This window comes from Thamnophis sirtalis, unplaced genomic scaffold, assembly GCF_051295495.1.
Source record: "Thamnophis sirtalis isolate CommonGarterSnake01/CBP01778 unplaced genomic scaffold, rThaSir2_p1.2 scaffold_15, whole genome shotgun sequence".
Taxonomy (NCBI): Eukaryota; Metazoa; Chordata; class Lepidosauria; order Squamata; family Natricidae; genus Thamnophis; species Thamnophis sirtalis.
The window spans coordinates 9,532,853-9,558,523 of record NW_028261395.1 but is presented as its reverse complement, the minus strand read 5'-3'; the positions used below and the strand labels follow the sequence as shown (position 1 = coordinate 9,558,523).

The 25,671-nt window shown below is 42.8% G+C and overlaps 2 protein-coding genes across 4 annotated transcripts in view; one reads left to right on the top strand and one right to left on the bottom strand.

Moving 5' to 3' along the window:
• FAM149B1 (family with sequence similarity 149 member B1) overlaps nucleotides 1-12,537 on the top strand; it is a 32,534-nt gene extending 19,997 nt beyond the window's left edge. Inside the window, exons 9-15 of one of the 2 annotated variants that reach the window (XM_087702567.1) lie at nucleotides 491-603; nucleotides 4,522-4,746; nucleotides 5,755-5,872; nucleotides 7,517-7,642; nucleotides 9,136-9,217; nucleotides 9,745-9,876; nucleotides 11,396-12,537. In XM_087702567.1, coding sequence (XP_087558693.1) covers nucleotides 491-603; nucleotides 4,522-4,746; nucleotides 5,755-5,872; nucleotides 7,517-7,642; nucleotides 9,136-9,217; nucleotides 9,745-9,876; nucleotides 11,396-11,463 — 864 coding nt within the window. In that variant the 3' untranslated portion in view covers nucleotides 11,464-12,537. Of the gene's footprint in view, nucleotides 1-490; nucleotides 604-4,521; nucleotides 4,747-5,754; nucleotides 5,873-7,516; nucleotides 7,643-9,135; nucleotides 9,218-9,744; nucleotides 9,877-11,392 lie in introns of both variants that reach the window. The other variant, XM_087702566.1, reaches the window with a different exon arrangement.
• A 2,643-nt stretch (nucleotides 12,538-15,180) lies between these two features.
• On the bottom strand, nucleotides 15,181-25,390 carry DNAJC9 (DnaJ heat shock protein family (Hsp40) member C9). 2 transcript variants are annotated; one of them, XM_014071106.2, is made up of 5 exons: nucleotides 25,140-25,390; nucleotides 20,401-20,541; nucleotides 17,638-17,892; nucleotides 17,076-17,162; nucleotides 15,181-15,500 (listed from the first exon to the last, which is right to left on the bottom strand). In XM_014071106.2, exons 1-5 carry the CDS (start codon nucleotides 25,317-25,319, stop codon nucleotides 15,390-15,392), a joined length of 774 nt encoding a protein of 257 aa, XP_013926581.1. In that variant the 5' UTR covers nucleotides 25,320-25,390; the 3' UTR covers nucleotides 15,181-15,389. The 2 variants fall into 2 exon arrangements, with proteins under 2 accessions (XP_013926581.1, XP_087558244.1); XM_087702118.1 differs by having other exon boundaries at nucleotides 15,485-15,500; nucleotides 17,076-17,158.
• Between the last annotated feature and the right edge of the window lie 281 nt (nucleotides 25,391-25,671).

Sequence of the window (25,671 nt, the reverse complement as noted above, 5' to 3'; positions counted from 1 at the left end):
ATTCGTTAACTTCTTTATATACATAATAACAGGTGAATAAATGTACAATACCAATAGTAGATTCTTTCAACGTGGTAGAAGTTACAAGCAAAACAGAAACAGGAGAGAACAAGTTAGTTTCATCAGAGTTCAGAGCAGACAGAATAGTTTCAGTTTGGATTCTCAGCACAGACTCAGATCTGTTTAAGCTCCCATTGGCTGATTTAATTGCTGTGCCTATTCATTGGCTGTTAACATGTGTCTCCCAGTTATGAATATTCTAACAAAAAAATGAGCTTAAAATTAGTCATTGATGTTACATATGCATAGTTGTGTCCAAAATTAAAGCATTTTCTCTGTGTGGCTTATTTGGAACATTTTCTTACAATTACAGAAAATAACATTCTCTTTTCTTACCCTTTTTAATAGAAATGGCCATTGGGAATGATCTATTGCAAATTAAATTGTTGTTGTTTAATTATGACCTAATTTAATTTTTTCTAATCTACAGGTAAATGTTTCTCAAGGTGCAAATGCTGGCCCTCAACGTAATTTGAATGGCTTGATGGTAATTCATGGGATTCCCTTACATCCGAGAAACTTGCCCTTGATGGACAAAATACTGTAAGAATTTACAAAATTTATTTGTTCTGCGTATAGCTGGCTTTCTGATTATAGAGATGAATCGGAAGTATGCGAGGTTCAGTCTTTGTTCAGACAGATATTTTAGAGTTGACTTTTGAATATATATTTTTTCTTTTGTATCCTATGGAAACTACAGAATACTTCTACAAATAAATAACTAGTTAAAACGTGTAACTTTAATGCCTTTTTTATATTCGATGATATTAAACCTGTAAGGATGCAAAATGCTTTTAGTTTAAATGCACAGTTGATTACATTGTAGAATTACGATCCTGAAATATAAATTAGATACTTATAACTGACAGGAGCTAAAATTTAGATACAAAAATAAAATTTTATAAGATAGTGTGAAGATAAATATTCCCTTGCTTTGGGCTTAGTTGCTGGTGGCTATATGGATGTGTCTATGCAATTTTCTTGGCAGAGAAGGGAGTTAGCAAGATGTCATTTCTAGCTGATCTTCCCTCCAAACTCCAGCTGATAGCAATAGCAATAGCAGTAGACTTATATACCGCTTCATAGGGCTTTCAGCCCTCTAAGCGGTTTACAGAGAGTCAGCATATTGCCCCCAACAATCTGGGTCCTCATTTTACCCACCTCGGAAGGATGGAAGGCTGAGTCAACCCTGAGCCGGTGAGATTTGAACCGCTGAACTGCTGATCTAGCAGTAGCCTGCAGTGCTGCATTTAACCACTGCGCCACCTTGGCTCTTAACTTAATGTTGCTTAGCTTTAGGATCAGCCAAGATGAGACAGGTTTGAGACGTCCTTGGATGCTCTCTGAGCTTGCTTGTTTTCTTGCAGATTTTTCACTACTTAACATACCGTATTTTCCAGAGTATAAGATGCACCTTCCCCTCACAAAAGAGGGTGAAAATCTGGGTACGTCTTATATGTTGAATACAGCATTTTTGGCCTTCCGAAACCCCGGCCCGCGGATCCCGTTTTTCTTTTAAAAATGTATGCACAGAGAGTTTGGGAGGCCTGCAGAGTGGTCCTGGGGACTGGGGAGGGCAAAAATGAACGAAAAATAGGCCCATTTTTTCACATAAACGGTGCTGATTTTGCCCTTCCAAGCCCCTAGGAGCACTCTGCAGGCCTTCCAAACTCTCTTTATGCCCCATTTATTGAAAAAAAATAATGGGCCCGTTTTCATGAAAAATTGGCCTTTTTTGCTCGTTTTTTGACCTCCCCAGCCCCCAGGAGCACTGTACAGGCCTACCACACCCTCCGCACATCCCGTTTTTGTGAAAAGCAGGCCTCTCAAACTCTCTGCATGCCCCATTTTTTACAAAAATGGGGTGTGCAGAGGGTTTGGGAGGCCTGTAGATTGCTCCTGCGGGCTGGGGTGGGCAAAAACCTTTTTTTTTTAAATTTACCTCTTCGAAATCTCGGTGCATCTTATACTCCGGTGCGTCTTATAGTCCGAAAAATATGGTAATAATCAGTGTTAGTAAGGAGTGCAGTTTTCTGCCAGTTTATGTTCTAGTGGCTTGCCTGTTTTTTTTTAAAATTTACCTCTTCGAAATCTTGGTGCATCTTATACTCCGGTGCATCTTATAGTCTGAAAAATATGGTAATAATCAGGGTTAGTAAGGAGTGCAGTTTTCTGCCAGTTTATGTTCTAGTGGCTTGCCTGTTTTTTTTTTAAATTTACCTCTTTGAAAACTTGGTGCATCTTATACTCCGGTGCGTCTTATAGTCCGAAAAATATGGTAATAATCAGTGTTAGTAAGGAGTGCAGTTTTCTGCCAGTTTATGTTCTAGTGGCTTGCCTGTCAGTGTTGGTGGGGGTGACCTTAGAGATTCTTTGGTTGGTTGGTTTGCTGTTGGCTCTTTGACAATTTCTTGATTGGGGAATTGTTTACTTGATTGTTGGTGATGTATTAACCTCGGAGTTAATCTATGCTGATCCGGGTGCAGATTGCTGGTGGCGAAGTGGTTGAGTCTTTTTGTTTCCTTTTTGGGCTGGGTTCTTTTTTGGGGTGGGTGATAGTCTCTTTTGCACAGTTGTTGTTAATATTGACATAGACATTAACAACAAACAAACAAGCTCAGAGAGTACCAAGGACCCCTCATGTTAACCCTAAGCTACACATATTCTTCTTTATCAGATACGCTTTGCTATTTGGTGTGTCATAGTACAGAAACCCTAAACAATGTATACTACCCTGTTTCTCTGAAAATAAGACCTCCCCGGATAATAAGCCCAATTGGGCTTTTGAGCGGGTTCCACCACAAATGCGCGCACAACAAAAGCGCGCCTGACTAAACCGCGGTGACAAAACCGCGCGACGAATGAGCGACGAATTAGCCCTAAAGCGCGCCGACAAAAGTGCACCGACAGAAGCGTGCTGTAACGTAACCCTAACCCTAAACCTAACCCTAAACCTAACCGTAAACCTTACCTTAAATTAAATCGCGGTTCTGTCAGCGCGCTGTTGTCGGCACGCTGTTGTCGGCGCGCTTTTGACATCGCGGTTTTAGCGCCGCGGTGTTGTCAGCGCGCTTATGACGTTCGCGCTCTTGTCGGGTCACGTTTGAGCGCTAAAATAAGCCCTACCCCATAAATACTGCAACACAGCAGCAGCCATGAGGTGACTACGGTTATTGCCTCCTGCACCTCAAAAACAAGTGCTTATTTCGGGGGTCAAAAGAAAATAAGAATGTCTTATTTTTGGGGAAACACAGTCCCATTCAGTCTCACAAACCCGAAAGTAGAAGATATCAGACATAATAAACAAGCTTACCTCAACATTATAAAAATGAGTATCCATTCAATTCTTGTATTGAATTGAATTATTTCAATTATGGTGGCAATAATACTTTCCCCTTCCTGGCTAGGAGCAGAGTGCTTTTTCTTACGCAAACCTGTGGAACAAACTTCACAGTTGTTGGCTGTATAAACAATCTATAGGGACAGCTACCTATTTATCAATAAAATCCTTTTGTTTTTAAGTGTCTTATTTAATAGGATTGTTCGTTGACATGGCAGTTAAGCCAGAATAGTCTTTCATTAACATTATTTTTTAAAAATAGTCTTAGTTGGGAAAGAACCAATATTTGTCAGCAGTTTGTATCTGTATGCTTTATGGCAACAGTCCTCAACCTTTGTGGCTTGATGGCCCAGCTGGGGTGTGTATGTGAGGGGAAGTGGGCTGTGCGAATAGTGGTCTGGCGCGATGCACGCGGTTCAACTTGCACGAGTGGTGGGGCTGGCACGCACACAAGTTGAGCTGCATGCGCACGGACTCTGGCCAGGCTGTTACACAGCCCAATTCTGAATAGACCACAATCCGGTAGTGGGCCTTGGCCCAGGAGGTTGGTGGCCCCTGCTTTATGGAGCAGTAAGATGATTCATTTCAGTGGTGGGTTTCAAATTTTTTTTGAACCTACTCTGTGGGTGTGGCCTCCTTTGTGGGAGTGGCTTGCCAGTCATGTGATCTGGTGGGAGTGGCTTGCCGGCCATGTGTTCTCTCTCTCTCTTTCCTTCCTTTTGTCTCTCTGTCCCTTTTTCCTTTTTTTCTTTCATCTCTCACTTTTTCTTTCTCTCTTTTTTATTTCTCTTTCTTCCTTTCTTTCTCTTTCTCTGTGTGCATCTGTGTGTGTGTCTGTGTGTGTGCGTGTGTGTCAGTGGTGGGTTTCAAAAAATTTTGGAACCTCTTCTGTAGGTGTGGCCTGCTTTCCGGGTCCACTGGTGGAACCTCTTCTAACCGGTCCGGTAGATTTGACGAACCGGTTCTACCGAACTGGTGCGAACTGGTAGGAACCCACCTCTGATTCATTTGTAATGTTATATTGTTTTCTTCCTATATCTAGACAATTTACCCAAATGCTGTAAAAGTGGATTGATGGTTCATTGCCTTTTTGTGCCTTTTCTTCCCTCTCTTGGTTTTAGAGACTACGATGAAAGAATGCTTATGAGACCAGGATCCAGTTCTATCTTGTCAACCAGAGCTCGGCCAAATCGTCCCCTTGAGCTCAGTGCATCTTCTCTGTCCTACTGTGCACAGTCGGCAAGGAGGCGTAATCCCCCACCACGTACCCTGCATCCTATCAATGCCAGCCTTTCTCGCTCAGGAACCCCACGACCCTTAGATGATGTCATCAGGGGAACTCGACTGTAGGTTGACATACAAGATGAGCTGAATTCCTTCCTTCCCCCATTATTTGTTTACCCATTTGGTAAATTCATAGAGCCACCTGTCTTCACATACATGACTCGGAGTAGCAGTTAGACTTATATACCGCTTCATAGGGCTTTCAGCCCTCTCTAAGCGGTTTACAGAGTCAGCATATTGCCCCCAACAACAATCCGGGTCCTCATTTTACCCACCTCGGAAGGATGGAAGGCTGAGTCAACCCTGAGCCAGTGAGATTTGAACAGCCGAACTGCAGAACTGCAGTCAGCTGAAGTAGCCTGCAGTGCTTCATTTAACCACTGCGCCACCTCGGCGTAGTGTCGTACAGAGTTATCAGACAACCAAATAGCCAAAACACCACCAACAATAATCAATAAAAGCTTTTAAAAATCATTTTAAAAAGGGATGGAACTAAAATATGTAGAAATTGGAAACGGTGTAGATGAACAAGAAAATATCAGGGAGAAAATGGGGGGGGAGAGGAAAGGGGGATTGATTGATTGATTGATTACATTTATATGCCGCCCTTTTCCCCAAAGGGGACTCAGGGCGGCTCACAATTCAATCAGGGAAAGGAGGCACAGACGGGGATAAAAAAGACGAGACATAACAATACACAATTTAAAAGCACACAACAACCATACCATTCGAGGAGGGGGGCAGAAGCTCTTTAGCCCCAGGCCTGTCAGAACAGCCAGGTTTTAAGGGCTTTGCGGAAGGCCTGGAGGGTGGTGAGGGTTCGAATCTCCACGGGGAGCTCGTTCCAGAGGGTCGGAGCAGCCACCGAGAAGGCTCTCCTCCGGGTAGTTGCCAGTCGGCATTGGCCGGCGGATGGAATTCGGAGGAGGCCTAATCTGTGGGATCTGATCGGTCTATTGGATGTAATTGGCAGCAGGTGGTCTCTCAAGTACCCAATGAAATGAATGTAATGAAATGGGATGAAATGAATGTAACTTGACAGTTTGTAAGAATTGTATTTTTCCTTCTAGCTCTGCTGCAAATGAGCAGCTGTCATCCACTTCTCCGATGCCATTAAGCAGAAACAATCTCCTGCCTCCTATTAGTACCATAGAAGGGACAGAACACGTGGTATCCCAAAAGCAAACGGTAAGTCAACTGCTTTTTTATTTATTTATTTCCTGCCGCACCTGTAGATTATCCCTGATTTTTTAAAAAAAAGATGTAACATTTTCAAAATTATTTTTGAGTTTTAAATTAGAGGTTTTCATTACTGGCTTTCAGGGTAATTTATTTTCTACATTCATTGAAATATGCTAACGAAAACCTGAAATAATAGGATGTGTAATCATTGAGAGATGCTCTAGGACAGTGATGGCTCACCTTTTTCTAAAGGCGTGCCAAAATTGTGTTCACGCGTGTTATCACATGCACGCACCCAATCCACATGCACGTGCGCCCCCCACACTTCAGGCTCTGGAGGCTTTCCTGGAGCCTGGGGAGGGCATAAATCCTCTCCACCAGGTTGCCCTCCGGAAGGCAGAATGGGATCCGTGACCCGTCAAAACCGCGCTCGACTAAACCGCGCCCGATTAAACCGCGTTGCTGACGTCATCAACAGGGCGACAACAGCCAGCGTGGAGAAAGAAGGGCGCTTTAAATAGCGCTTTGAAAGCAAGCCGATTCAAGTTAAGGTAAGGGTTAGGTTTAGGGTTAGCTTTAGGTTTAGGGTTAGGTTAAGGGTTAGGGTTAGGTTAAGGGTTAGGGTTAGGGTTAGGTTAAGGGTTAGGTTTAGGGTTAGGTTAAGGGTTAGGGTTAGGGTTAGGTTGGGGGTTAGGTTAAGGGTTAGGGTTAGGTTTAGGATTAGGTTTAGGGGGGTTAGGTTTAGGGGTTAATTTTAGGTTTAGGGTTTACAGCGTGCTTCTGTCTCCCCACTGTTGTCGTTCTGTTGATGACGTCAGCGACGCGGTTTAGTCGGACGCGGTTTAGTCGAGCATGGTTTTGTAGTAGAACCATGGGATTGTTTCAGGAAAGGTTCTGGAACCTGGGGAGGGCAAAAAATGGGTCCAACAGGCCAACCAGAAGTTTGTGCCATAGGTTCGCCATCACAGCTATATGAGGTAGGTGATCTAGAAACTGAACAATATTGCTCTTTCTTTGTGAATTAGGTGGCGTTCAACTCAGCGGTTCCGTAAGGCTGATTGTTGTGGTTGATGACAACGCTTGTATTTCTTGTATTATATATGTACAGACACCTCCAACTTTTCTCTTTATGTGGAACTACAATATCTCTTAAATAAGGCGTGTAGGCATCACTGAACCAAATCAAATTCTATATTTGGGGTTAAATCCAAACTTAAGGAATTGGGAAGAAAGCTGCACTAAATATTCCGATGCACCATCTCTTTAGCCAAGAGAGTTTCATCTATTTGATGCTTTTTCCCAATTTTTTAAATAACTCTTTTTTTTTTTTGCCTTTATTTGTATGCCGCCCTTTTCCCTGGGGGGACTTAGGGCGGCTCACAATTCAAGAGGGAGGGGGAGAAGACAAACAATAGACAATACAGCATGTTAAAAAGAAAACACAACAATCGCACAATTCGAGTGGGGCTACAATCTTAACCCCAGGCCAGCCGGGACAGCCAGATCTTTAAAGTGGCGCGGAAGGACTGGAGGGTGGTGAGGGTCCGAATCTCGACGGGGAGTTCGTTCCAAAGGGACGGAGCAGCCACCGAGAAGGCTCTCCTCCGGGTAGTTTGAATATAAAACTATTTCTTTATCTTCATGTTGCAGAAATCCCGGGTAAATGTTAACCGGGCTCGAAGTGCGGTAGCAGATGATGTCAGCCATCAACCAGTTCATGAGAGATTTTTATTACCTGAGAGTTTTTCCAGGCCTAATACGTCGCACGCATTTTGGGTAAGGTGTAACAAAATTCCACTCGTACTAGAATATTACACAGAGTTCTGTCTTTTGGAAACCTCTCAGGAAACTGGCAAGGCGTATAGATTGTTGGGACTCGGTGGCTCAGTGGCTAAGACGCTGAGCTTGTCAATCAGAAAGGTCGGTAGTTCGAATCCCTAGTGCCGTGTAATGGAGTCAGCTCCTGTTACTTGTCCCAGCTTCTGTCAACCTAGTTTCGAAAGAACGTAAAAAATGCAAGTAGAAAAATTGATGGGAAGGTAACAGCATTCCGTGCGCTTTCGGCGTTTAGTCATGCCGACCACATGACCACAGAGACATTTTTGGACAGTGCTGGCTTTTCAGCTTTGAAATGAAGATTAGCATCGCCCCCTAGAGTCGGAAACAACTAGCACATATGTGCAAGGGGAACCTTTACCTTTTAATATAGAAAGTAGGCACGAAGACCTTTTCTGGTTTTGCCTGAAACCAGAAAAACTGAAACTGAGGTCTGAAGGGAAAATATGTGCAATATAAAATTGAGATATGACCTTGACCTATGACCACAATTGAGCCCAAAGTTTCTGTTGCTAAGTGAGACATTTTTCCTAGGTGAGTTTTGCCACATTCTATGACTTTTATGCCACAGTTGTAAGGTTAGCCACTTAGTTGTTAAGTGAATCCAGCTTCCCCGTTGACTTTGCTTGTCAGAAGGTCTCAAAAGGTGATCACCGGACACTACAGCCGTCATAGATATGAGTCAGTTTCCAAGTACCTGAATTTTGATCATGCGACCACTAGGATGCTACAAAAGTCATAAGTGTGAAAAAAACGGTCACTTTTTTCAGTTCCGTTGTAATTTTGAATGGTCAGTAAATGAAGTGTTGTAAGTCGAGGACTACTTGTGTATCTCTGCACGCAACCTTAACAGGAAAGGTCCCAGATCAAGCAGAGAGATTTGTTTGCATCCAAAGAAATACCAGTATGTGTTCTCCGTGGCACGACAAAACCGCGCTCCACTAAAGCGCGCCCGATTAAACCGCGTCGCTGACGTCATCAGCAGGGCAACAACAGCGACCGCGGAGAAAAAAGGGCGCTTTAAATAGCGGTTTGAAAGCAAGCCGATTCAAGTTAAGGTAAGGGTTAGGTTTAGGGTTAGGTTAAGGGTTAGGGTTAGGTTTAGCGTTAGGTTAAGGGTTAGGTTTAGGATAAGGTTTAGGGGGGTTAGGTTTAGGTGTTAATTTTAGCTTTAGCGTTTACAGCGTGCTTTTTTCTCCGCGCTGTTGTCGCGCTGTGATGACGTCAGCTACGCGGTTTTGTCGAGCGCGCTTTAGTCGAACGCGGTTTTGTGGTGGAACCTGTGTTCCCTTCAGAGAGTAACCTGGAGATCGAATTTGCTGCATACTAGATGCATTTAGGATGGGTTGGAACCATGAAAACTGTGCTGAATATTTTGGATTTATAAGATTTGACCCAAGACCTGATGCAATAATTTTATTTGTACCCTTTAGGCAGAATCGCAATATCGTCGTTCGTGCACTGTTATTGATTATGCTAATCAGCTACGAAATAATAAAGGATCTGCTGGTACAGGTATGTTTGTTAGGCCTGCAGCCATATTTTCTTTTGGATCTTTGGCCTGTCACACTTTCGATTATTCTGCTATGCATTTTCTATTGTGGGAAAAATGGGAGGGGGGGATTGTACGGAGTTAGATGCTATGTAGCCATAACAAAATTCTTTCTAGAAAGCCAAGGTCATCCTTTGTCTTTGCACCTCTGCACCTGACCGGATCTGGATGGGTGGAAGCTGCCAGCATGGCAGGGGATGATTGGACCATGGGATGAGTTTGTGGGTGTGAGGAAGATCTTGAACTTTCAACTGGGTGGGAAAACCGGGAAGCTTTCAGATCCAGGTTTTCCCAGATGGGCCAACATGCCTCTCTTAATAAATTGGAACTTTGAGCAATACTTTGCCTTGGACTCTGATTCACTTTTTGGATGCTATTTGGAATCCTATCAACGTTGATAATTGAACCCTTTTTAAAAATGACTGATTTAAAAATATGGAGCGAGCAACAGAAACCGACTTCAACACTGAAATCTTTCATTATTTTACAGATCCTGTCAACGTAGGTGTCATGGGTACCAGTTTAGGGATATCTAGCTCTTCCTACATTAATTCTTTCCACCACCAGCCTCTTGGTCATTTTCTTGATGAAGATGAGGAAGATAATGATCATCCCCCTCTGGGTAAGAAGTGAAGGAACCGATTTGAAAATGTACATCACCTGTTTTGGTTGCAAGCCATAAAAAAAATTTGGCGTCTTTTTTTGAAATGTGTTTTGTCGTTTTTTGCCTAAAGTTTTATTTCTTAAGCCGGAATAACATTTTAAATCTTGGTTCAGGATACTTTCCAGGGTTTGTTCCCATTCAGTTTTATTCAATCAACGTTAACAAAAAGAGGGGAGCCGCCAGATTGGGTCACAGTGATTTCAAAAAAGACAAATTGTAAATGTTTTTTTTTTTTTGCCACGTAAGAATAAAAACTACGGATAGATTTGGCTCAGTCTCTGGAACCTTAATAACTGATACGATTCTTATTCAATCACAACTAGTTCTGGTTTTAATTCTGGGCACAACGCAACCGTGTAGTTTTGCAGAGAAACTTGGTTCACACAAGATATTCCTGTCCCTCCAGCAGCCAAATCAGGAGGCGGCAGCATGGGAGTCAGGCAACCTGAGAGCTCTGAGGGGGGAAGAGGGAGTGGAGTTGTCAGAGAGAGAGAGAGAGAGAGAGAGGAGCCTGGGCCATCGGTCAGCCCTCAAATGAAGACTCAACAGCCCCCAGGTCTGGAGGTAGCTGATGAGGAAGAGGAACAGCTGGGTCCTGTGACCTGTCAAAACCGCGGTCCACAAAAGCGCGATCGACGAAAGCGCGCATTTGACGTCATCACAGCGCGACGAAAAAAATTAAAAATAAAATAAAATTAAAGCAAGCCGATTCACATAAAGGTAAGGGTTAAGGTTAGGGTTAGGTTAAGGGTTAGGGTTAGGTTTAGAGCGTTAGGGTTACATTTAGCGTTACGTTAAAGGTTAGCGTTAGGTTTAGCGTTAGGTTAAGTGTTAGGTTTAGGGTTAGATTTAGGCTTAGGTTAAGGGTTAGGTTTGGGGGGGTTAGGGTAAGGTTTTCGCTTTATTTTTACATTTTTCGATCACAGCGCGATGTTTTCGTCGCGCTGTGATGACGTCAAATGCGCGCTTTCGTCGACCGCGATTTTGTCATCCCCGGTTTTGTGGTGGAACCGCTGGGTCCAGTGTCTGACGTGTGGATGCACAGAAGGCAGAGGAGAGGAGAGCAGTGGAAATCCGTGGGCCGATCCTTGGGAAGGAACAGCCACTGCTGCTAGCGAAGCCCCACCCTAGCTCCGTGGATAAAAAGCAGGGGGTGGAGATGAATAGATGGAGCAGACAACTATTCATCTTCTGGCTGGACGGAGTTGTTGTTAGCCTGCATTGAGAGAGAAACATTTTGCCGGAGCTGCTGGTGCTTCAAATAAAGGAATCTGAGTTAACTTTAGCGGGCTTATCATGTTTGGGGAGCTGGGTCAGAACAGTGCCCTTGTGCCAAAGGTGCATGCTTGAAGAATGTACAACAGGCTTATTGTCTCGATGTCTTTGCAGGCAATGATGATGTCTTTTTTACAGGTAACAAAAGTAGACTGGAATTGTAAAGTTACTTTCAAGCCTTATTTCATTCCTTGCTTAGTAGGTCTTCAGTTATATGGTTCTGTAGGAACTCACAGCCGAGCTGGATCACGAAATAAACAGGGCTTGTAAGCCCTTCCATCTCCAAGAGGAGGGAGACTCTACTGAAGCTTTTACAAGCAGTATTCGACAACAGCAATATCAAATCCGTTTACAGAAGAATTTGAATTTTTTTTTCTTTAGAAAAGTCTTATTTTTGTATAACAACTGCCAAAGACTACGAGGCCGCGTGAGAATTTTGTGCCAGCAGAAACTGTCACCCTCTTTTTTTTTGATGGAGCACGAAAAGTTTGTGTCCTGTGGAACTCCGCTATCATGTTGTTGATACGTTCCGTTACAAAAATGTCTGGCTGAAGAATGCAGTGGCAACACTGGTTACCATTCAAAGACTTGCTAGTTACTGATACTTAATAGCAATATGTTTAGCAATATTATTTAATAATGGTATTAAATTCAATTATTGCTTGGCCTGCACCTCCAGTAGTTTCCCTAAATGTTTTAAACACTTGAAAGTTATCATTGCTAGTTCACGTATTTGGAAAAAAGTTGGTATTTGAAAGGTGACCAGGACTAAACACAGTATATATGAATTCATTTATGTATTTAAATGCAGGCTACCATTATTTCCCAATTAAATTCATACACGTTTCATCACTTTTTAACGATGCTAACTTTGGCTAAGATTGCAAAGCACGGCTTTAGTTGTGTATTCTTCAAAAGTAGTCAGTATATAATCTCCTTTTTAAGTAAATGAAAAATTTGGATGAAAACTTTTAAGAAACTTTTCCACCATGTACTCAGATTTAACAGTTTAGGGTTTTTTCGTTGGGAAGACAGGACACTTTCTATCTTTTGTAGGAGATAAGCCCGGTGAACTATTAATTTAGAAACAGATAAAAACATAGCAAGCCTGAATATTGTGTTTAACATCTAACATAATTTTAATATAATTCAACAAAGACTAACTAGTAAGATGAACTAGTAAATTGCCAGCCATTAACTGCTGAAGCTATGTATAAAATAAAGGTAACTTTGCATTTTCCCTTATCCTATGTGAGCGATGTAAAAGAAACAAGATAGAGAAAGGGTCGTATTAAGTTGTAAAATGGAGATTATTTTGTATGCAAATAAAAACATTTTCTAGACTATATTTGAGTTGAAATTAAATATCAGGGTTGGGTCTACCTCCTGGATTCAAAAATGGCAGAAATTGGAAATGGAAAAATGAATTTGCAGAATACTTTTAAATTTTTCGTTCTATTTTTTCCCCACCAAAAAGCTCAAGGTTGGTAAGTGTGCTGTGTGGTTTTAACTTCCAAGGCAAATCCTGTGTAACAGGGTAGGCTGAAAACCGCTGGCTCAGGGTCTCTCAGAAATTTTATTTATTTGATAAAATTATATAGCCACTCACATATGTGACTGAGCAGCTTACAGTTAAAAAGCACAAAACAATACCAGACCATAACCAAAAATCATAACAAAAATCAATAAAAGCCTTAAGTACTGATGTGTTTTCCCGAAAATAAGACAGGGTCTTATTTTCTTTTTACCCCTGAAATAAGCGCTTGGCCTTATTTTTGGGAAGATCTTTTTTTTTTTTTTTGAGGTGCAGGAGATGAGCCGAGGTGGCGCAGTGGTTAGGGTGCTGTACTGCAGGCCACTTCAGCTGACTGCTATCTGCAGTTCAGCGGTTCAAATCTCACCGGCTCAAGGTTGACTCAGCCTTCCATCCTTCTGAGGTGGGTGAAATGAGGACCCAGACTGTGGGGGCAATTTGCTGACTCTGTAAACCGCTTAGAGAGGGCTGAAAGCCCTATGAAGCGGTATATAAGTCTAACTGCTATTGCTATGTGAGCGTGGTCATCTCATGATTGCTGCTGTGTTGTGCGTTGCTGGGTCTGGCACTCTTTTTTTAGTGGCCGTTAGCGTGAGAAAAGGAGTGCGGTAGCTAGCGTTGCAGAAGCTGCCGTTAGGTAAGGGCATGTGGGGTGTATGGGGCATGTTCCCCCCTCCCTTTCCCACTCCCCCTCCAACCTCGCCTCTTCACTTCGTGTTCTTTGTGTGGCTTGGAGAGGGCAAAAATGGCCTTCCCAGGCCCTCCAGAATGCCAAAAATCAGCTGGCTAGGGCACACATGTGAACCGGAGCTAACAGCTCGCATGCCAGCAAATATGGCTCCGCCATCAAGGTTATGAGATATTGGAAGAGATAGTAGAAAGGTAACTAATACTTTCCCCATCCCGGCCAGCCTTGGTGAGCCCGTCAAACTGATTGGATATGGGTTTTGCCACAGCCAATGAAATTTGAGAGATAAGACACTCAAAGACTGATTCCCACCATTCTTTACATCAGACATATCCAGAGAATTCAAGCCCTCACAAACATTGATACGAGTGCATATTGATTGCTTTTAAGAAACTCTCTCTTCAAGATTTCAATCTCACCGCATTTAATACCAGTAAAGATTTTAGTTCATGCAGCACCGTTAAAATTACTTGCAAGAGTTGTTAAGAAAGTTTAAAATTGTTCTGACACAGACTTAACAGACTCACAAAACAGACTCCTTGTCCCGAAAAGAACCCCTTTTTATTTGGTTAATGTGAATTCCTGGCATTCACATCCAGAAAAGCCCCAGCAATAAGCCTTTTAAAAACAGACCTTATGAGTTCTTGGATAGTTGCCAGGCCGAAAATATCTGGCAAAGAGCCTTTGTGAGGCAGGAACTCAGATAAGCAACTCTTCACAATAATATGCAAACTGTCTCCTGCAAACACCACTCCCCTTTTGCTCCTATTTATTCCTATGGGACGGGCCATTCAGGGTTCACTTGTGCCTTTACTTCCGAGGTGACCCCTTAGTTGTTCACTCCTCTTGACAGCTCTGTGCATACGCACATCTGGAACAGGCTCCAGCTGTTCCCTTTCCCCGCTCATCTCCAGCTCTGAAGGCAGCTGATAAATGTTGGAGGGCCCTGGCCCCCTCTCTGCCTCCGATGCCACCCATCAGAGCCTTCCCCAGACTCCAGGACTGGCCCAAGTTCCTCCCCAAGTTCCTCAATGTCCAAGTCGGTTCCACCACAAAACCGCGTTCAACTAAAGCGCGCTCGACGAAACCGCGTAGCTGACGTCATCATAGGGCGACAACAGCGCGGAGACAGAAGCACGCTGTAAAAGCTAAACCTAAAATTAACCCCTAAACCTAAACCTAACCCCCCCTAAACCTAATCCTAACCCTAATGCTTAACCTAACCCTAAACCTAACCCTTAACCTAACCCTAAACCTAATCCTAACCCTTAACCTAACCCTAAACCTAACCCTTAACTTGAATCGGCTTGCTTTCAAAGCGCTATTTAAAGCGCCCTTCTTTCTCCGCGCTCGCTTTTGTCGCCCTGTTGATGATGTCAGTGACGCAGTTTAATCGGGCGCGCTTTAGTCAAGCGCGCTTTTGTTGTGCCACGGCCCAAGTCTGCCGCCAGCTCTGCTGGGAGGCCACAACAAAAATGTAGAGGCCTTATGTATGCACATCAACTGTTAAAATTACTTGTAGAGTTGTTAGAAATGTTTAAAATATAGAATCCTTATGTATGCATACGAACGATCATCATTTTGGAATCAAGGCACTGTCCTGACTAATAGTTTACCTACTGTATCTGGAAAGTTGACTTAATCATTTCTAAGTGTTTCCAAATATCTCCAAGCTTGACTTACAGTGTTTCTGATACACTTCTGAAAAGACATTTAAGTTTAACAATTTGCTCTTTTTTTTAATTTTAAAGGCTTTACATTCAACTTAACAGGTGAACAATGTTATTTTACAGAAATATAGTAAGTTTTTGATCAGGTTTTCTGTGTGCAGAAAAGCTGCTCCTCTAAAACATTCACAGCTCTTTTGCTGGAAGTTTGCTAATTGTATCTAAAATCCTGTGTTTCTTTCACATGAATTATTTGCTGAAAGTGTGCTGCAAATTAGGGATAAATGAGGATCATTTATAATACCAGTCATTTTTTAGCGGTTGCTTTCTTTCCTCCTTTTTTGGATTTGTTTGCATACTTTGCTTCCATCTGGGCCACAAAATCTTCCATTTCCTTTTTTCTATTACCCATTCTACTCTGTTAAATGGAATAAAAACAAGCTGGTTAAAAAAGCAAAATATTAGCTTCTGTTATAAAAAAAAAAGCATTACAGTTTCTCCTCATTTAGCAACTACCTCAGGTAGTGGCCATTTGCAAATATGGCAATAAATGGTAGTAAACAAAATTCTTAGTAATGCACACACTTAACACTACATTTTTTCACCTGAGAATATACTCTGAATGAGAGTAGTGCTGGCATAATGCATTAGAGCAGGCGTGTCAAACCTGCTCACATTGCAGGTCGTATTGCGACGTATCGCGATGTTTTTTTGCCTCTGAGGAGCCAGGGTGGGTGTGGCCTGTGCGGACCGCCAGTTTGACAGGCCTGCACTATAGAGCTTTATCTGAATGAGTCAGCAGCAACCAGCAATTTTTGCAGTAGCTTTCTCTGTCACGGATTTGCTTTGCTACCATTTTGCTTAATGACAAAAGTTCATTGAAGAGATTGGGGTCATTACACGAGTACATTTTATCAAAATAATGCAGAAACTGTACAATAGCATCAACGTTAAAAGCATTTAAAAGATGCAGATCTAAAATAAGATTGCTGGAAGAATCAAAACTACTGTTTAAAAATGATAAACATCCGTGAGCTACTTGTTACCAAGATGCCTGTTAATAAAATATGCTACAAAGATCAAAAACAGATTCCCAGGAGATTATTGCTGTGTTCTGTATAGGAAAATTACATTTCGAAGAAGGTGGGGCTTAGCAGTGAGAAGACGGAGTTTCAGGCTATTCCTGAAATTCCCCTATTCCGAAGGAAATCAGACGGTCCATTTCGGACCCAAGCTGTCCCAGAGAGACAGTGAAAGGTTGGAGGAGATCCAGTGACCACAGAGACGTTCGCAAAGTCTCTGGGGGGCTTGGAATTTAACCTCCTTTGCCGGTTCCTTCTGGATTAGCTGTAAGCTAACTGAAACTGCAGGTTGCCCCTAAGAATGGTGTGAGTGTTTTCAACTGGTAAGCTGATTTTATTACGAGATATGATCCGCATAAAAATTTAAGCTAATTGAAACCAAAGAACAGAAGAATCTAGCGGCGAATTGGTCCTTTTTTTATGGGTTTATGGCCGGTGGTTACCTTATTTCTTAAATGCTTTAAACGCTACTTACATGGGAAAATTACATTTCAATTCAGAACCTCTACCATATACTAGCAATGGGTGGAAAAAGCAATGGGTGGAAACTAATCAAGGAGAGAAGCAACTTAGAACTGAGGAGAAATTTCCTGACAGTGAGAACAATTAATCAGTGGAACAACTTGCCTCCAGAAGTTGTGAATGCTCCAACACTGGAAGTTTGTAAGATGATGTTGGATAGCCATTTGTCTGAAATAGTATAGAGTTTCCTGTCTAGGCAGGGGGTTGGACTAGAAGACCTCCAAGGTCCCTTCCAACTCTATTATTCTATTCCACTATCAAGAAGCAAAATTCTTTATCCCAATGTGAGTCACTGTGGACTAAATTTCATTCTGACATTTTATGAACTCTTTAATCAGTTTGGAAATGATTTTCCCCCATGATCTTTAAGCGTCTTTTCATAACCTTACTTGAATTAATACTTTCAGATCATCATCTCCTTCACCAAGTCCCATTTGTTCTCTGGCTTCTTCTGCCTCTTTTGCTTCCTTTTCTGCCTGAAACAGCAAAACAACACTGAAATGAACTATTCATTTCTTTCCTAACCGGAATCACCAACTGCAATTTATTTAGCATTTAAGGAAATATTCCCTCAGCAACCATTCTTTGAGTCAAATTGGCCAAAGCCGCACAAGAACTTACGGTAAAGTGAATCCCCAGGAATAAATCCAAAACCTTAATAACTGTTTTAGTAATCTTCAAATAAACACATAGGTATTATTCTGTACATGTCATTGACTATAACTTTAGATTACGTTCACAGCTTTAGAAAATTTTTCTAAAATATCACTAGAATGTAAGATAATAAAAAAGATAAGGGAATGAGTCACTTCCAACAATTCTACCTTGATTTAAAAAACATGAGGATTATAATATAAAGATAAATGACCTATGCTGTATACACTGATATATTTAGAATTATATTTAGTGTTACAAGCTTTATTAATAAATCTTACCAAGAGTTAAACATACCTTCCTTTTTCTTGCATTTATCTTTCTCTTAGACTCATTTACAAAAGATTTATAAGATGGAAGTTCTCCAGAATCAATAGCATGTTGAATAATCTCTCTTATTCTTGGTTCATCTGTATAATCAACACATAGCACAGATTCCATGATTTTGTCCATGTCACCTTCAAAGTCTTCATATGCGGCTTTAATATCCTCCAGCTCTTCCGTGGAATGTTTGTATTTCTTTTCAAAATCTTTAATATTTTTTACAGTTATCTAATGGATTAAAAAAATAAATAAAACTTTTTTTTAAACAAGCTCGAGTTAGAAATACTTTCTACATTCACTGTTATTTAAAGAGGTTTTTTCTTTTCCAATCATTCAAGCTCATCCGAACCAAATCTTTACAACCTAAGAAGGTATTCTGTATGCCGAGTCTAGAACCGGAGAAGACAGTTTCAATTTAAGTAAAATCAGCAATTAATATAATGTAATGTAATGAATATAATATAATAACAGACCTTGGAGGTCTTCTAGTCCAACTCCCTGCCTAGGCAGGAAACCCTACACCATTTCAGAGAAATGATTATCCAACATCATCTTACAAACTTCCAGTGTTGGGGCATTCAAAACTTCTGGAGGCAAGTTGTTGCGCTGGTTAATTGTTCTAACTGTCAGGAAATTTCTCCTTAGTTCTAGTTTGCTTCTCTCCTTGATAAGTTTCCACCCATTGCTTCTTGTTCTACCCTCAGGTGCCTTGGAAAATAGCTTGACTCCCTCTTCTTTGTGGCAACTCCTGAGATATTGGAAGACTGCTATCATGTCTCCTCTAGTCCTTCTTTCTATTAAACTAGACATACCCAGTTCCTGCAACCGTTCTTCATATGTTTTAGCCTCCAGTCCCCTAATCATCTTTGTTGCTCTTCTCTGCACTCTTTCTAGAGTCTCCACATCTTTTCTACATCATGGCAACCAAAACCGAATGCAGTATTCCACGTGTGGCCTTACCAAGGCATTATAAAGTGGTATTAACACTTCACGGGATCTTGATTCTATCCCTCTGTTTATGCAGCCTAGAACTGTGTTGGCTTTTTTGGCAGCTGCTGCACACGGCTGGCTCTAGTTCAGCAGTGTAATCACTGGTTGGCAGCAGCTCCTGGGAGCTTTGAGCTGAACATTTTCCTCTTCTATTTCATTTTTTTTTTTTTTTTTTTTCATTTTATTGGAAATTTATATGCCGCCCTTTTCCCTGAGGGGACTCAGGGCGGCTTACAACAATAAGGGAAGGGAGTGCGAGACAAGACTTAAAAAGAAAAGAATCGTGATAAAAAGAAAATTAATCGTAAAAACACAACATTCACTCAACATTCGGGCGGGGTTAGTGTAATCCTATCCCCAGGCCTGACGGGATAGCCAGTTCTTGAGGGCTGTGCGGAAGGCCTGGACTGTGGTGAGGGTACGGATCTCCACGGGGAGGTTGTTCCATAATGTCGGAGCTGCAACTGAGAAGGCTCTCCTCCGCGTAGTCGCCAGTCGGCACTGGCTGGCGGATGGAATTCGGAGGAGGCCTACTCTGTGCGATCTGATGGGACGCAGGGAGGTAATTGGCAGGAGGCGGTCTCTCAAATAGTCAGATCCACTACCATGGAGCGCTTTATAGGTGGTAAGTAAGACCTTGAAGTGCACCCGACGATCAACAGGTAGCCAGCGCAGCTCACGGAGGATTGGTGTTATATGGGCGAACCGTGGTGCGCCCATGATCACTCGCGCGGCCGCGTTCTGGACTAGCTGAAGTCGCCGGATGCTCTTCAAGGGCAGCCCCATGTAGAGCACATTGCAGTATTCCAGCCTAGAGATCACAAGGGCTCGAGTGACTGTTGTGAGAGCCTCCCGGTTCAGGTAGGGCCGCAACTGGCGCACCAGGCGAACCTGGGCAAATGCCCCCCTGGTCACGGCCGACAAGTGGTGGTCAAAGCTCAGCTGTGGATCCAGGAGGACTCCCAAGTTGCGGACCCTATCTGAGGGGGATAAATTTTGCCCCCCCAGCCTGATTGATGGAACGTTAGCCAAATTTTTGGGAGGAAAACACAACAGCCATTCGGTCTTTTCCGGGTTGAGTACCAGTTTGTTAGCTCTCATCCAGTCTTTAACAGCCTCAAGGCCCCGGTTCATCACGTCCACCGCTTCATTGAGTTGGCACGGGGCGGACAGATACAACTGCGTATCGTCCGCATATTGATGGTACTTAATCCCGTGCCTCCGAATGATCTCGCCCAGCGGTTTCATGTATATGTTAAATAGCAGGGGGGAAAGAACCGAGCCCTGCGGCACCCCATAGGTTAGGGGCCTCGGGGACGATCTCTCCCTCCCCATATTTGGAGATTCTAGAGTTATAAGTCTGGGAAATTCACGTGCAAGGCCCCCGTTCATTAATAACTTCAGGATTTTTAGGGTTCAGAGTAAAAAAAGTATAAGCTACTCGTATTTTAGCAAAAATGGATTTAAAAATTAATCATTTCTGCCGTTTATATAAAATTCCAGAATGATCAGAACTGCTTCTCTTTAATTATAACTAAGCCTTCTTTATTAAGTTTGTTTGCTGCCCAAGTAATGATTAAAAAAAAAGAACCTTGGCAACTGGCTTTAGCTATGATAAAAGTCTATGTTAAAATGATGTAGTATACAAAACCTACACAATAATAATATATAAAAAAATGTTATCCTGGAAATACTAATTCTGGCAATTCAATTATACAGTTCATATACAGTAAAAAGAAAACCTACTTTTTTAAACAGCAACCTCCAATATTCTTCCCAGTTACAATCTTGAGTCAACACTGTTGATTCCTCATCCACGATCCCTTGTTGATCATACAGTGCCCGCTGTTCCTCATCACTTAGTACTGCATACACCTTGCCCAGGATCTAGGAGAATACAGACAAACCTCGGTCATTCAAAATGGCCTGCTCCTTTCCCTTTCCCTCTTCCAAAGGGCCTATTTTAGGGCCTTCTCCGTGGTGGCTCCCTCTCGCAGGAACATCATTACCCCAGAGATTAGCATGGCCCCCACTCTAATACTCTTCTGGAAGATTCTAAAGACCTGGTTCTGCCAGCGGGTCTGGGGAACCCATAGCGGGATGGAGCCCTTTAAATGTCTCATGTGATCTGCTCTTGCCGGAGCGGGGGGAGAAGGCTCTCCCCCGGGGAGGTGATTTTGTTATATAGTACTATATTAACTTATTTCATTCTTTTTGTTAGTTTTTATTGTTTTAAATGTGATTTTTATTCTGTATGGCGCCTTGAGTTGCTATTTATTTATTTATTTATTTGTCTTGTATGCCGCCCACTCCCGGAGGACTCCGGGCGGCTCACAGAAGACAAGGGAAAGGGGGGAACGAGACAAAGACAACATATTAAAAACAAAACCAACATTCATAATTTCTGTGGAGGTAGATGCTTCTCAGCTCCCCCCAGCCAGGACTTGGTGGCTTTGCGGAAGGCCGGGAGGGTAGTAAGGGTCCGGATCTCAACAGGGAGCTCGTTCCAGAGGGCCGGAGCTGCAACAGAGAAGGCTCTCCCCGGGGAGTCGCCAGCCGACATTGGCTGGCAGATGGAATCCGGAGGAGACCTAACCTGTGCGATCTAATTGGTCTGAGAGAGGTAATCGGCAGGAGGCGGTCTCTCAGGTACCCAGGTCCGATGCCATGTAGGGCTTTATAGGTAGCGACCAGCTACCTATATGGGTGAATAGGCGGCAATATAAATTCAATAAATAAATAATAATGTTATATTATCATCATTCTTTTTATAATAAATCTACTGCTGACTTATCAATTTGTAATTGTGTCCACTCTATGTAAGCAGAATTTAAAGTAATAACTTTTAAACTCTTTTTAAAACAAAACAATTGACTCTTCAAAATATATGGATGATTTGCTCTTTAGATGTAAAAGCTTTTTATAAAAATAACAATTCAATTTATTTACTGCAAGCGCATTTATGCTGCTTCGTTCAACTCTAAGCAGCCTACAAATTTAAAGCCAAACCCTCAAAACCACAGAATAGTAATATTCTGGCTTATGACGACAGTCGAGCCCAAAATTTCTGTTCAGTAAAACATTTGTTAAGTGAGTTTTGCTCCATTTTATGACCTTTCTGGTCACTGTTTTTAAGCGAATCACTGCAGTTGATAAGTTGGCATTCACTTGTTAAGTGAATCTGGCTCCCCCACTGATTTCGCTGGTCCGAAAGTCACAAAAGGGGATGATGTAACCTTGGGACACAGCAACCGTCATAAATGTGAACCAGTTGCCAACCACCTGAATTTTTATCACAGGACCATAGGGGTGTAACTATGAAAAACCAATCGTAAGTCACATTTTTCAGTGCCATTGTAACTTTCAACGGTCACTAAACAAACTGCTGTAAGTTGAGGACTGCCCTGTAATTAGATAGGCCAGGCCACTATAAGAATCTTGCGAAACGTTCCCGGTGAGGTCATTGTATGTTTCCCCTTGCTTCTTATTTGGGGGGTGGGGAGTGTCAGGAGGCATAAATGGCCACATTTAGTTTATGATTGAGAGGTAGAGCCCTGTGTATCATTATAGCACAATAGTTCTTAATCAGAGGTACCAATACTAATAAGAATATACTAATAAGAAGTCCAAAACAGGATGCAAACCAAGTTACCAAAACTTTTGTCTTTAAAATAAACTTGTGGGAATTGACAGGCAAGAAACCACAGAGTGCATAAGCGCACCAGTGTGCCCACCGTCCCTGTCCTTCTGTGTCTCCATTAATCCATACCCATTTACTGTGTTCATATTTATGTTTATACATACCTGTTATCGTTTACATGTTAGACAAACTAAATAAATAAAATGAAATGACATGCTTCCTATTTCAATTCAAATAAGGCAGCTTTTATGGGCCTGAGAATATCCCACCACAAATCTGAGCATCATCTGGGATGCTTCTGCCCACCACCTTTTATGTCACAACCTTGGATCGACACAAAGCCAAAAGCTAGCCAGAGAATGTCAGTTAAAAGTTTGTAGTGAGCCCTCCAGAATCTCAACCAGGCTTGTTGCCACACTAGCTTACACTTCCAGTATTTATATTCTCTCCCTTATATTTGTCATGGGTGTCCTCTTTCTGGCTACCCCCCCAAGATGCAATGACTGGAAATATTTCCACTTGCTAGTTTTCTCTGTATGGGAAGGTCACCCAGTATGGCCTTTGCAATCCTTGCCAATATAGAATAGAATAGAAAATAGAATAAAATAGAACAGAGAATAGTATAGAATAGAGAACAGAACAGAGAATAGAATAGAATAGAGCAGTGATGGTGAACCTTTTCAGCACTGAATGCCTAAACAAGAATGCGTGTGCATGAGTGTTGCTCTGGAGCTCCAGAAACCCGAAAACCAGTTGGCATGCATGTGCTGGCCTGCTGGTCTTCGGGTTTTCAGCACATGCATGCGCGCCGGCCATCTGGTTGTCGCACATGGCGGAGTACCGGAAACCTGAACATCAGCTGGCCAACACATGCAAGCCTATTTTGGGGGCATTTTAAAGCCCAGTTTTAAGGCAGTTTTTGGCTGTTTTTTGGCGCTTTGGTACCTGTGAAGACCAGCTGGCTGGTGCGCATGCATGTGCTGGAAGCCCAAACACCAGCTGGCCAGTGCGTGTCCCCACAGAGACGCCTCTGCATGGGTTTGCCGTCACAGGAATAGAGAATAGAATAGAATATAGAATAGAATAGAATTCTTTTATTGGCCAAGTGTGATTGGACACACAAGGAATTTGTCTTTGGTGCCTATGCTCTCAGTGTACATAAAAGACAAGATAAATTCGTCAAGAATCAAAAGGTACAACACTTAATGATAGTCATAGGGTACAAATAAGCAATCAAGAATATCAATATCAGTCATAAGGATACAAGCAACAAAGTTACAGTCCTACAGCCATAAGTGGGAGGAGATGGGGTGATAGCAATGATGAGAAGACTAATAGTAATAATAATGCAGCCTTGGTGAATAGTTTGACAGTGGTGAGGGAATTATTGGGTTTTGTAGTACCGTTGCCCTGGCTAACTAACATGGGTTTTCTTGTATTTTACACCTGCCTTTTTTCCAAATGTCCTCAGCACAGAAGGGGAAGGAGTGTTAACTTTCCAATCCAGTCTCCTTGGCTTAACAACCACCAAGTCCGTTCCAAGTTAGCTTTCATTGAGATTAAGAAAGGCTGTGTCACCTCTTAAAAGAGTTTTCCCCGGAGTTCAACTTCAGGGGACCGACCAAGTGAAGCCCTTCTTCTGCGGCTTTCTTCAAAACAATCTGCCCTTGCTTCTTCCAAGGGTGTGTCTGTGTGTGTGTGCGCGCACGAACATCTGTTTGGATTAACTTCCCAGTCTGGGATTTCCTGGTGGTCTTCTATCCCCCTGTTAGTCTCAATTGTGGTCATAATTCTCTCTCTCTCTCTCTCTCTCTTTCTTTCTCTTTCTTTCGTCTCTTTCTCTCTCTTTTATTCTCCCTTTCTTCCTCTTTCTCTCTGTCTTGTTTAACTTCCCAGTCTGGGGTTTCCTGGTGGTCTCCCATCCCCCTGCTAGTCTCAATTGTGGTCATAAGTTCTCTTTCTTTCTTTCTTTCTTTCTTTCTTTCTTTCTTTCTTTCTTTCTCTTTCTTTCACCTCTTTTTCTCTCTTTTATTCTCCCTTTCTTCCTCTTTCTCTCTGTCTTGTTTAACTTCCCAGTCTGGGGTTTCCTGGTGGTCTCCCATCCCCCTGCTAGTCTCAATTGTGGTCATAAGTTCTCTTTCTTTCTTTCTTTCTTTCTTTCTTTCTTTCTTTCTTTCACCTCTTTCTCTCTCTTTTATTCTTCCTTTCTTCCTCTTTCTCTCTGTCTTGTTTAACTTCCCAGTCTGGGGTTTCCTGGTGGTCTCCCATCTCCCTGCTAGTATCAATTGTGGTCATAAGCTCTTTCTTTCTTTCTTTCTTTCTCTTTCTTTCTTTCTTTCTCTCTCTTTTATTCTTCCTTTCTTCCTCTTTCTCTCTATCTTGTTTAACTTCCCAGTCTGGGGTTTCCTGGTGGTCTCCCATCCCCCTGCTAGTCTCAATTGTGGTCATAAGTTCTCTTTCTTTCTTTCTTTCTTTCTTTCTTTCTCTTTCTTTCACCTCTTTCTCTCTCTTTTATTCTTCTTTTCTTCCTCTTTCTCTCTGTCTTGTTTAACTTCCCAGTCTGGGGTTTCCTGGTGGTCTCCCATCCCCCTGCTAGTCTCAATTGTGGTCATACGTTTTCTTTCTTTCTTTCTCTTTCTTTCGTCTCTTTCTTTCTCTCTCTTTTATTCTCCCTTTCTTCCTCTTTCTCTCTGTCTTGTTTAACTTCCCAGTCTGGGGTTTCCTGGTGGTCTCCCATCCCCCCTGCTATTCGTCGTCCTCCCCCCCTCCCTCAGCCTTCTCCGCGCGGGTCCAGGGGCCCAATGGGAAAACAAACCGGCCCGGGAGGGAGCTGGGCTCTTCTTACCTGGAAATGCCGGGTGGAGCGCTCCTTATCCGCCGGCTCAGCGCGGTCCGGATGCACCCGGAGGGAGACCCTGTGGTAGCCCCGGCGGATCTCATTGGCCGACGCCTCAGGCCTCACGCCCAGCACCTGGTACAGGTCGCCCGCCCCGAAGGCCTCCCGGCACAACTCCAGCAAACCCATCGCTTTCCCGCGACACAGACTCGGGGTCGCTTGTGCGCACGCGCCAATGCGGCCTCGCCGCCTCTTTCTCCTCAGCGTGTAGGCGCCCGGCTTTCCCGCCTGTCGTTTTCCCTCCAACTTTTACTTTACGGCGCGGGCCAGGCGGTGTCGCAAACAAAGGGAGTCAAGGAAACCGAAGGAGCCGGGGGGGGGGGGAAGCATAAAAAACCGTAGAGATAGGAAAATGGGTAGAGGCGCGCGCCAGGCCGCAGCTTCCGGCTTGCGACCGTCACTTGAGCCCAAAACGTTATGTGATTTAAGTTAAGACCTTTGTTATGTGGGTGCTGCTTTCCCCGTTTTACAGCCTTCCTGG